Below are 13,678 nucleotides of genomic sequence, written 5' to 3'. Positions count from 1 at the left end.
AGCACATTCCTGCAACAGAAAGAAATACGTTTGTAACACAAACAGTGACTGATTAACTGAAACGCTTTCACCGCAGGCGTCTGGTAAAATGCAGCGTATATGAAACGGCGGTGGAGCAGTCAGATGAAGAAATAACAGCCATTATGACAAGGAGCATTGAGCACAATTCACACATCAGTCACAGAGAAAGAAGCTATTCAGCAAAAGATATAATTAGCTGGAATACACAGCGGCAGTGTTGTATGAAATAACCTTTCCAAACAGGTCTGCCGAGGACCACCGAGATCCCCGGGCTGCAGAATACGGCTTTTTTTTTATTAACTTTGTGCTTGAATGTTACGTGTACACGTTGAGGAACGCGCATTTTCGCATGTCTAACCGAGCGGCTTCAAAATATACGGATCAAGAAGCCGGCCGCAAAGAATGCATTGATGTTTTTGTTTCTTAATCCATTCAAATGAGAGCACAAAGGTTCTACTGTGCCGTGTACAAGCAGAAGGATATGGGTCTTTGTTTAATCCGTTGAGTAAATAAATACGTTAAGCAGAACAAAGATAGTGGCACTGAGGGGGAACATTATCACACAGAATATGAATGTTCCTTTTCACCTGTGCGTGTGTGTGTGTGTGTGTGTGCGTGGGTTTAAAAGTGTTTACAATATCTCGGACTATTGGAAAACGTAATAGAAAATGTGAGCACTATAGCCGTCTTCACACTCTGAAGAACGATGATAATTTTACAAATACAAACATTTTTTAATACTTTTTAAAGGAATAGTTCACCCAAAAATGAAAACTACCCCATATTTTACTCACCCCCGAAGCCATCCTAGGTGTATAGCCATCCTAGATGTATATGACTTTCGTTTTAAAAATGTATCCTTCGTAGCTTGATAATGCTGGAGGATAGCGGCCGTTGTCATGAAGCTCCGTAAATCAGATAAATCCGCAAGTATTACGATGTAAAGCTAACATATATGCCTTCGGGAGATTATCGTATGTCCTCTGAAGCAGATTGATGCTTTTTTTTTTTCAAAATTATAACGTAAATAAGTGACATCTAAAGTTTTTTTTTTTTTTTTCGTGAAAGAAACATATTGCATTTTTAAAAAAAAAAGTAATTTTCTGCAATGATATTGGGAGGTAAAATTTATGGAACTCTGCAATGTGGATAGACAATTAGTGTACAAATGAGAAAAAAGGCAGGAAATTTGTAGAAAATAAAATATAGTATTATTTTTATGCTACTATATAGTATTTAAAAATATGGCCTTTTATTAAGTATCATTTTAATTTTAGCAGAACTTTTAGTAACTGCGCTTTTGTATTTTTTACTTCTATTTAACGTTTTCATTGTAGGTTATGCTATTTAGTATTTAAACTTTTAAACTGTTCTTATTTCAGTTAGTTGCCGAGGCAAGGCCGAGGGGCCGTAAGGTAAGGGGGAAGTTACGACGACTCCAATGGCTGATTAAGGAGGGGGCCCCTTAAAAGCGGGTTTCTACCTCGGGGGAACCACCGGAACACAAGTTTATGGCCGTGACATGTGATCACGATTTAGATCCCATCCCTCTGTCCTTCTGATATATATTTATATATTTTATATATTGAAATAATCTCAATAAATACAATTAAGAGGAATGGTTATAATTTTAGTAATATTTTCAGTTTTTGTTAACTTTAACAACAGTCATAATTTATACATTATCTTTTCCGAACCTTAAAAATCTGTTATGACTAGCTAAACTCACTTAACCATATATTACTATATTGACGGTCCTATGTCACATTTGTGAAGATATACACCAACTTTGGAGCTTAGTTTTAGGCACTTCCTGTTATTTTTGCATAGGCTACATGTTAAATGAATCCTGTTTCCGATGACATGTCCCCTTTCTGGTGCCAAAATGGAAAAATGCAAGCATGCACTAAGGCTGAATGTGCATCTCTAAGCACCCTCATAGCCATAAAAATCAATCACTGTAGGGGGTTAAAAATGTAAAATGTATGTTCTCTGGCAAGTTCACCCTGTCTTTAGTGGATTTAAACACAGCATTGTTTACTAATGTTCTACGTCTTTTGGATGATTCCATACAGTGTGAAACGAAGCCGAATCCTGACCACAGCCAGCAGTCACGCTGCATGAGAAACATCTAAAAATACAAAAGCGCAGGATAAATCTCCCAGCTAATTAACACAAAAGCCTTTTTTTGTTCCTGATTTTGAAGAGCTAAAATTCCGGCTAATTTAAGTGGAAGACTGTCCAGCTCAAATCACAGAAAGCCTCTTGGTATTTGCCGCAAAAAAAAAAAATACTGTTAGAAAAGTGGCTTACTGAGTGCGTATCGGGTGACTGGGCAAGAGCGGTAAATGGGGAAAGCGTGTAATTCCTCTGATTAAATTATATACCAAATTAAGAAGCTGGGGATGCCTTTAGCGTCTTGCAGACCACATCTAGGAAATATCAGAGAAAAGAAAAGGCCTAAAAAATAACATGTCAGCTTTTCCTGAAAACCGTCTGAAACGTCTTCTCGATATTCCACTAATAGAACAAAACCATTAAGAGGAGAAACGAAAGACCCCTTTTAACCTGTGATATTCAGAGAGAAATACAGAACAATTTTGCCTATACTGTAGATGGCATACTAGTTCCCATAAGTACACTGGATCATTCCTTGCCGTCAAAAACATTCAAGCACAGCATGAGGCAAGCCATCACCTCTCTAAACATAATGTTCAGCTTGATCCCACTTTAGCAACCACAAAAAGGCACAAAAAAAGCATATGCGCAGCAATTTAAAACTTTAAAACAAGACCTTAGATGCCCTCGCGATGCCGGAGCTCTGAAATCTACAAGCTATTGTTTCATACTGCTACTTACAATTTTGAAATTGTTTTCAAGCTCCAAGCTTTTAAGGTCTAAAAACCACAAAGAAAACCTTGGATTTAAAATGCCATTTAAACCTGTAAGTAAACAGAAAGCTTGTGTGCGATTAACTGTATGATTAACTGAAATAAAACCAAAATGACTTGTTGTGATTATCAAACTGCAATGGCTACACTTTCATTAATTAAACGTATGCAGTTTCAGAGTAAAATCACGACACTGTGTTCTTTTACACAAGAGCAAGCTCATGGCACGTTTTCAGTATAATAATAATATAATAACAACATTTTTGGCCAAATTGTTTAGACCTTTAAAAAAAGTACGGCTAACCTGGAGCATTGAAAATAAATTATTTGAAAAAATGTACAATTAGAATCAAATACGAAAATCTGTGACCATCAGACGTCAGACTTTAAATGTTATCGAAGATGATCTTTAGATAATTCTCACATTGGGAATTTAAGTCTTAGCCTATAATTAAACATCAGCCTTAATGTTTATTTTTGATACCTTTTTTGGGATCCAAACATTTTTAGGATCAAAATCACTTTATTGGACAGCACCTGGTAGATTAGCTTTCAGTTTAGGATACATTTCCTCAAAGTAGTCGATGTGTGGAGGCTGCAGAATATCCAGAGCTGACAGCACCTGTGGAGACACAAAGACAGAGCACCAGAGGTCAGCTTCGACGCTAGAGAACGTGGGCACTGACACCGGCCTTCACATGACATTCGTTTCCCAGGCACCAGCAGCCCAGGGACAACAAGAGCTAGTCAGGCTCCCGTTAATGGCACCATGGGGACAGCACGTAGATAGCGAGAGTTAGGTAACACCGACTGATTAAAAAAAAAACAAAAAAAAACTGGGGATGGTGGGAAGCTCACATTGTCGTGCTTGAAGAAACAAAGCATCTTCAGCTCGCGGAAAACCCTCTTGCAGGAGACGAGGTTTTGGAAGACATTGGGCATCTTTTTGAGGGCCACGCGTTTGCCATCTCTGGGGTCTGTCACTGACCTGAGAAGAGAAGATCAGAAAAAAGCCGTTAAGTGGGCTGAATTTACCAAAAATGTCATACCAGAATTATTTATATATACATTAGCGTTCAAGAGACCGTGAAAGAAATTGTGAGTCTATTGTACTCTGCATTTACCGAATTAAAATAATAAATAAATTCACATGGTTGTTTTTTCCAATGTATTTACATTAGTTCACTAAATTAGTTTTGAATTAGTTCACTGAAGCAGTCTGAAGTGATTCATAATAATTAAAGTCTATCAAAGTCTAATAATTAAGAATCTATCAACTCCAAAACTAGCGCTTATTACGATAGAAGGAGGGCTTGTGAAATTAGTCTCATTACATGGAAACTTTATGATCAAATAAAAATTGCGTTAAAATAACTGATATCCGTACTGCTGTGTAATTACATTTTTGGTCAGCAAAACTTTGAAAAATACATTTGTGAATATTTGTTATATCGCCCAAAAATAATCTGTGCTTTAATTATACATTTTGATGAATTTTGACACAAAAAAGAAGAAGAGAAGAGCAAGCGAGAGATGATTTGTTGATAAAAAGGCAAGCGCTGAAGGGCCCTCAGTAATGGCCTTGAATGTTGCCGGTTTGTGAACATCTTTTGTCGTCACTGTGCTATGAGCATCTCGATGTGACCTTACTGAGAGATGCCAATTGCTGTAAGTGCCTCTCCTTCTTCCCTGAACAGTAACACATTTTCCACAGCAATGTTAAACACATTACACAAATGCAGCTATCATTTCCAGAGCGCACCGTGTCATTTCAACTCGCCGCTGTGCAAAGCTATACCTGTTTGCCTGTTCATTTTTATGTACTGAATATATATGAAGACATTTTCTCTGATGAATTGATAGCATCCATGATTATAAAATAGAGCTTGCATGTATTTATGCAAATTATAAAGCCTACAATAAGTCTCCAACACACAGACAAGTCATATACAAGGTATGCATAAGGTTTTAACAACACAGAATGCTTCAGCTGTTTTTGTTGCATAATTGTTTCAAATGCTACCGGTAAACCTCAGAGGTGTGATCACTGTACACAAATAAGTGTGTCCCTGTACACCTCACCTAAAACAGAATGGAACATACAGACTTAAAAACAAATCATGCTCACGCAAACACACACACACACACACACACTAGATTCATGCAATGATAACTTCTTTTGAGTAACACAAAAGATATTGTTTTGATTTTGTACATATGAGGAAAACCAAAGTCATTGACTTTCACTGTATGGCAATATGAGTTAAAATATATTTTCTGTAAACAGTTATAATATTAATATACACTACTGTTTAAATATTCAGCCTAGTTAACACACACACACACACACACACACACACACACACACACACACACACACACACATATACACACATATATGTATAGTACACGCACATTATGTAAACAAAACTTTTATTTTGTATGTGATTGATTACAATGAATCATTTTACAGAACTACTTTTAAACATACCTTTATATGTTTACTGGAGCAATGAATGTGGCAAAAAAGTAAAGTGGAACAGAGCAGTGATAGATATATAATAGGGATTCAAAAATAAATGAGGTGTTTATTTAAGGTCTGAGGAAACATTGATCTAGAAAATGAATGATTAACGGAGAAAAAGCTCTCTTGGGTCGGCACCATGACACACAACACACACACACACACACACACACGCCTGGTCACGGCATGTGATTCACAAGCTGGATTAGACAACAGCACGAGGGAGAGGGGGAGGAGAGAGGGAGAGAAAGAGAGATGTTTCTTTGATAAAAAGGCAATCGCTACAGCACTGCCATCTCTCCTCAGTATCAAAACAAAAGCTACAGCAGGAAATGAAGACAAGTTTCTTGCAAAATAGAGCAATAAAGAAAGACAGTCTTGTATAGATATACGCACTGAATAAAAATGTGACAGACAACGCAATAGATTTGCACAGGAAGTTATCTGGGGATAACAAGGATGGAGTTTATTTTCCCACTTCCCAACCAGCCCATCACAGCAACAGTGACTCAACCAATGGTGTTGCTTTAGGGGCGGGACAATCAGTTTTGCGCTTGAAAACAATCAGTTTTGATGCTAGCAGCAACACTTCAATTCAATGTTTTGCATTTAAGAATTACATTTGAATCTTATTTGTGGAGATGTTAGTGAGTTCTGTTAACTTAGCTCAGTTCGCAGACGTACACGAGAGGCTCGTCTAATTGAACTCATTAAAGCTTTGTCAGCAGCCTTGCCTCCCTCCACCATTTCCAGGTGCCAGAAAAATAACGACAACGCACCGCCGACTGACGCCCGGACCCGAGCTCCTCGAGCGCACTTCAGGACTCACACGCAGAACCTACTTCCTGGAGATAGCAGAGCGAAACGTCTAAAATAGAAAGATACGCCTCACTCTCACTCTGCATGTATCGCTCCATCTATTTCTCACTCTCTTTCCCTCCGCTTTTAATCATTGGCTATTCAAAGATGAAAAGCCTTTCTGAAAGGGAAAAAGATTATCTGAGTACTTCAAACATGGCTTTTCTCTCTCTAAGAGCACATGAACATGTCCTCAGAAACAAAAATGGCTCTTTTGCTTGATGTTCCAAAGAGTAATGTAGAGGTTGATTTAAGGTCTGACTACAAGTGGACAAACCCGTTGGGACTAAAGAGTAGTTATATCAATCTGGAAGTACAAAATGGCCCTCTCTTCCTATTTTTTGTGCTGTCACTGCTACGCTTTTAAAGCAGTCAGTCAAGTTTAAATTGATTGTTGTGTTCCGTTTCATTTTGTTGTGCGCCGTCTAGATGTTTCTGAATGCACAAATTATTCACGCAATGCAGCGAACATGCACATAATATGTCTTTCAGTCAGTAAGTTAAGCCTTTGGGAGAACCTTACGTAATGCAATTAATTTTCATGAACAAAAGCTTTGCTTTGTTTTCACCTTTCCATAAATTACGGCATATGACATTGGCAATAAATAAAAAAAGGTAAGTTTAAGAGCTCCTCAGAGGAGATATATCACAATCACTTTATAATAACGTTAATTGAATAATTAATTAAAATAATATTATATTTTATGACATTTCTATAATAGTTAAACAATATCTGAATGTTCATAAATGATATGTTAATCATCACTTATGATTTTTTTTATTATTTACTATTTAACAAAGAAATATTTTGTATATCTAAAAATCATATAATTACATAAAAGATTTAAATGTTAAATAATGCTATTCACGTCTTTAAAGAATCCTGAAAGATCTCAGTTTCACAAACAATTATTCGGCAGCATGACGGTTTTGAACATAATAATAATAATAATAATAATAATAATAATAATAATAATCAGCTTCGCCATCACAATGTATGGTTTTAAACATTAAAATCAATTATTGAAATACAAAAAAAAGGAAATTTTATTACTTCTTTCAAAACAAACAAAAAAACTTAAAATGGTTGTGTATACAAGAATTAGTCTACTCTTTTTTTTTTTTTCTAAAATCTCAAATGCTCTGCTCAGTTTATATTAACTGAAGGTCTTGACCTTGTTACAGCCCTAATGCTAGAGCCATTCATGGTACAATTTACTTTTCAACAAAGGTATCTTTCACCACATTCATTCAGAAACATAATAACATGCCAAGTAATTGTACTGTATAATTATACAATTATGCTGTTTACGTGGTGATAAGAACTTGCAAAGCTGGTCTAGGAAACATAGAAAAAGCTCTCCAGTGCAAAGCTCAAACTCAAGGTGAATACTGCAAGCGAAAATCCATAAGGCAAAAAAAGCAGATCATCTCATGAATACTACAAGAGCCGAGATGCCAAGCCTCGCTCCTTGAAGGTTTGTTCTAGTCTCAAAGGCTATTGATTCTGCTTGGCTAACACATGCAGATCCGTATCGCAGACAGATTGCCGCGTTTTGTATCAATATAATACCAGTTAGTGGATACAACAACGTGCTGATGAAAATCTCCTAAACCAGGAGAATGAGAGTCATGTAATAAGTGGGTAATTCCTGCTGAAAGGTTTCTCGTGATAAAAAGCCTCTCTCTCCGGTGGAGCGTTTTTTTTCTTTGCGTTGGGCGTTCTGAACTGCCTGTAGATTACAGCCTGTAATCTGAGGCCAGCCATTTTGCCTCAGTCATTAATAATTCAACATCGACCATATTCACATCGGTACCGGGGGGACAATGGCATGTTTGGAAAAATAAAATATATATATATTTTTAGAAACCAAATGAGATTTCAGGGCGCTGGAGAGAGGATGTATTTTTCCAAGAGGCTTATTTAACAGTTTCAAGACAACAAATACAGGCCATTTCAGGTTTGAAAAACTTTGTGATTGTTTACGCTGTCGCTAAAGGAACCGTCTAAGTGTTTGGTAAATTGCACGGTGCTTTGAAAGTATAAAAGCTCTCGCTGTAAACTGCGAACAGACTCGGGAGTCTATACTGCGGCTAAAATTGCCCACAAAACAACTCTTCAGAAAATAATACTGTACTGTTCTGTGCATTCAAGATGGCACTTCAGACTTCCTAATAACATATTTTACAGAAGTCAACTACTGTAAAGAAGTCATTTCAAAGTCATTTCAGGCCACAAACAACGCAGCACTGAGGTTGTAGTAGTTCTATGTAAGCCTAAATCTACGTAGGCTGAATTCGGCCGTTGCTCCGTACACCGTCCCCTCAGAACGTAGAAGAGATGATTCTAACGGAGTTGAGTTAATAATGTATCCCGAAACTCTGGCTTTGGTAAGGTCTCGGCATCTGGTGTTTTTGGTATCAATACTAAAACAAAACCTTGGTCAACAGTCAGTGAACAACAGTCAGTGTTATTGCTATTCCTGCTGACCACACACACATACACAATTCACGCATGTATATATATTTATCAACAAAAATATAAAACAACAACAACCAAAATGTACACGTAAATGGATAAACTACTTTTTTAGTCATTATTTAATTTATTAATTATTAAAGTTAAAACCCATACAAAATGACTGCAAAATATATATATATATATATATATATATATATATATATATATATATATATATATATATATATATATATATAAATAAAATATATAGAAATACGTATCTAGGTTCTATCCAAAGAAATTCATTTATTAAACACAGATGCATCAAATAGTTCAAAAGTGAAAGTAATATATTTATAATGTTACAAAATATTTTAATTTATGTTTTTTTTTTATTTCTCAAAGAATCTCGAAAAAACATTATTAGTAGAAGTAACCGTTTTGTCCACTGATGATAAAATTTGTTTCTGTCTTCATTCTTATACTTTCAGATAAACATCATATACTATTTAAAAAAATTTTTAAAATACCCTAGCGTCAAAAAAAGGCAGGTGTTACTCTCCTTGTGGGGGCATTTGGTCCCCAAAATGAAGTATAAACAAGTGCACGAACGCACGCAATGTTTTATAAAACACATTCAGTTGCACTTGACAATTAACTGCTTACTTAACTGCATTAATACTTAATGGCTTATCGCGTGTCGAAAGATGACAGACGCCGTTTCAAGTGCACACACACAGGAAATCACAGCCTGAATACTTCATGGGCAACATTCTGACGAGGAACCAGACATTGTTGATTTATGATACACTGCCTTTTTTGCAGTCGCAGAGGAAAAGTGCTAAGAGAATCTGGCTTTTTTCATTGCGAGCCCTGGGAGGATAGAGTGATTGTAGGGTTTTTGGCAGTGCCACACAGCTCTCCGTCCCCAGCCACTTTGATTTTCCTAATTAATCTACAGAGCCCGGCCTCTTTTCCAGCCCTCCGCACAGATTCTTCCCCCTCAACCTGAAATAACACACGGCGTCTGATTCGCTGATGTACACTTCCTGTCAGCGGGGGGTGATGAGGGGAGCGGAGGGCCCGAGTTAAAGTCAGCACGTCAGTCAGGGTTTGCGTCAGACTCGTTACGCACGTTGACTGTTTAATACGTCGGCCCCTTGAGGTGGATGGGGTCTGAAGGTTGTGTTTGAATTAGCCTAGCAAGGATTAGCATATGCCTGCATAATGAATCAAAACGGCAGCGGCACATCGTGTCAGACGATCTGAAGTCCCTGCACGATTCATGTGACACACTTCCACCGGCGCTCAGAACAAGGAGCCAGTGTGAAACTTCACTAAACAACTTTAGCTTCTGGTGAAGAACGAAGGTAGAATGGCCTTTTAGCTCCAAATGTGAGCAAATAAAGGCCTGTGTTGTCAGACTCCCATGGGAACAACCGCAATATGATGAGATATAACATAGTATAATAGTGGACATCTGACAAATAAAACTGTTTATAATTTCAAGATCTTAGAATGCAATCTAAACTTGACATCTGATTGAACCAACATTTTTCGTGATCTAAAGGCTTAATGATTTAAATGCTTAGACATGCTTTAATATAAAAAGAAATATTAATAAACAAGTAATTGTAAATAATTAAATATCCTTTTAATTATACATATACTAAAAAAGTAATTATACTATAGATTGAAGTTATTAATAGTTATTAGCAAAATTAGGTTAATACGTATTTATATATATTTTATATTAAATAGAAATAAAACGTATTTTTATAATATATATATAAATATATAATAAATATATAAATTTAATTAAATTTTATATAAATAAATATATAATTTATGATCTTAATGATCTTAGATGTAAGCTATATTAATGTTTACCTATCTATCTGTCTATATCTCTTTCTCTTTACTATATTATAAATAGACAAAAATTGTACATATACATATATATATATATATATATATATATATATATATATATATATATATATATATATATATATATATATATATATATATATATATATATATATATAAATAAATAAATATATATATATATATATATATATATATATATATATATATATATATATACACATACACATATATATATATTATATATATATATATATATATATATACACATATTGTGTGTGTATATATATATATATATTGTGTGTATATATATATATATATATATATATATATATATATATATATATATATATACACACACATATATACATACATACATACATACATACACTATTAGGCATACATAAAACTGCTTGTCCAATAATCATACAACAAAGTTGAAAATAGTTGAAAATAGCTTTATAGGAAGCGTGGCATGTCACATTGTCACTTGCTACCCAATTACACAAAATCTGAATATCTCAACATCTTTATATAATGCCAGCCTTTCAAATGTCATTTTGACTCTAAGAGAAAAAGAAACAGAATTGCTGCGGATCTGAACGAGCCGAGGACCCACACACAGATGTGTGATAACCAGATCTCACAAACATCAGTGCATCTGTCCCACAATCCTCTGCTAGTTAAATAGGGGTTTTAGAATGCAGCTAGTGGCTTTGACAAATCGTTTGCTGGCTGGCAGTAGATTTAGGTCAATGACCTAGTTATTTGGAAAATTAAAAGTGTTAGAGAGACATAACGATTTGAGCATGCCCAATAGAACAGAGAAAAAATGTCCAATCGTGCTCACAGATTCACTTTCTCAAATCTAATCTGCCCATAAATCAGATTAAAGAGGTAATTTAGGTGGCAGAATATATATATATATATATATATATATATATATATATATATATATATATATATATATATATATATATATATATATATATATATATATAAAACGAGCCACATCAAATTTATGTTACTTTACAGTAGAGAAAGAGGAAGTGTGACGTCGCAGGCTGGATTCAAGTCTGCGTTTCTTACATGAGCACTAGGACGCAACATGTTAGCTATCAGAAAAAATACTGACTCACAAAATCTATTACGCATTTCAGCCTCAAATTTACCACAAAATGTCAAGTGGGCTGAAGGAAGGATGTGTTCTGATCAACGCTGTCTGTCTTGCGAGGAACCGGTGGTTTGTAATGACATCGGTCTACGTATATTTTAAGTCTAAAATATGAATCATTTAATGCAGACGCTTTCATCCACAGAGAGCTAAAGTACTTTACCCCAACCCACTTCTACAGCTCTCTGTGCACCAAAAAAACTTCCACATAATCAAAGATGGGGAACTGATATTATGTTTACGGTGAAGTACAGTATAGTTTAAGCTAATATATAATACATCCAATCACATACATCCCACTACTTGACTAAATACCAGTGCTTTAGTATAAAAAAAAAGTATTCAATAATTGAATCAGTGCATTACAGGTATAAACACAGCCTAATAAACCTGCCACTATATATTATGTCGTTAATACTAATCAAAACACAATATTGACAAGAAAACCAGAAAACTGCTTATGCTTTTTGGATGGATAACTGTTGCTGGCTTGAGCCAATCGAACACGAGCAAATCTAGGCCTAACGAAAAAAGAAAGAATAAAACAGCACAGCTAATTTTAATTACAGACCTGCTTCACAGTCAAACTGAGCATCAAATCAGCAATGTATTATATAAAATAATCATGAAGTGGAGACTACAGCAATTATTTAGGTAGTTTTGTTCTACATTTGATTACTTTTGTTCTGTTTTCTTTTCTTTTGATGTTTTTTTTATTCCTAAATTTTACATGATGCTGCTGCTAAAAAAAAAAACACTGTTCACTTGATTTGCATCTTTGTTCTATTGTTTGAATTAGTTTGTTTGTACTGTGACCACTTTGTGTTTTTTTAAAACCAGAGTAAGATTTTGCATGCTTTATTTATTTGTAGCTGCATAAAGTATACATGTCATTTTTTTTTAAAAAAAAAAAGGCAAATAAGTGAATGCGCTTTTCTTTATGTGTCTGATACAACATATAAATACGTCACCTACATATACGTGAATTTAGGTCTGTACTTTAATGCACATTGCATGAAAAATTGCCTGTGCTACAATGCACATCTCAGTCACGTAATACAGTAAAGTTTGTATTATATTCATGTGGCAGCTCCGGCCTCTCCAGCCTCTCCAGGCCTCTGCATCACTGATGTGTTAGGCTGAGGTAGTGGAGCGCTTGCGTGACAGAAGCCTCTGGGCCAAAGAGAAGCACCCAGCCCTGCCTCTGATTCATCTTCACCCTGTTGCCCGTTCAGCCAGTATAAAGAAAGATTGCACACAACTACAGAACGGTATTAGAGCTGTAAATATTACAAAAACAATCCTCCCTCCTTTATTGCTGGAATGAAAAAAGGGAGAACAAAACATAAAAAGGGGGAAAGGGAGAGGGAGTAAATGAAAGAAATAAGATAAATAGTTTGCAACCTGCAATCAGCCAAATGAAACCATAAACTGTGTACTTATTGGAAAAAAAAAAAAAAAAAACCACACCAAAAGGCTGTACACAATATAGAGAGTGATTTCGCACAGTCTCGTCCAGCGCCAGTAGTGTTACAGCTGATAATAATTGTCATTTTTCAAAGGAAAACAGTTAAAAAATGCTTCTTGTGAATCATCAGTTAGAATATTTTTGAAATTAATTGTGGCTTCGAAAACTATTTTAGGCTTTGACCATGCTGTCACCTGCTTAATGACTATTTAAGTTAATCAGCATATGGTGTTGTCAGGTTTATATTTTCATAAGCTACAAACATGAGTTCAACTGAGATGGAGAAGTACAAGATGTGAGGAACACAAAAGTGCCCTTTCTAAAAAATAAAAATAAAAACATGTTAACGGACTCATTTCGAACACTGGAACAAAAAAGATTATTAATATTGCTC

At 35.3% G+C, this 13,678-nt stretch overlaps 1 protein-coding gene across 1 annotated transcript in view; it reads right to left on the bottom strand.

Moving 5' to 3' along the window:
- The window catches only part of nlk2 (nemo-like kinase, type 2), a 65,183-nt gene that overhangs the window by 34,100 nt on the left and 17,405 nt on the right, over positions 1–13,678 (bottom strand). Inside the window, exons 2-3 of the mRNA XM_043258239.1 lie at positions 3,771–3,900; positions 3,479–3,534 (exon numbers count right to left, since the gene is read on the bottom strand). Coding sequence (XP_043114174.1) covers positions 3,479–3,534; positions 3,771–3,900 — 186 coding nt within the window. The remainder of the gene's footprint in view (positions 1–3,478; positions 3,535–3,770; positions 3,901–13,678) is intronic.

Source organism: Puntigrus tetrazona, chromosome 15 (genome assembly GCF_018831695.1).
Source record: "Puntigrus tetrazona isolate hp1 chromosome 15, ASM1883169v1, whole genome shotgun sequence".
Classification (NCBI taxonomy): domain Eukaryota; kingdom Metazoa; phylum Chordata; class Actinopteri; order Cypriniformes; family Cyprinidae; genus Puntigrus; species Puntigrus tetrazona.
This window is presented reverse-complemented; position numbering and strand designations above follow the sequence as displayed.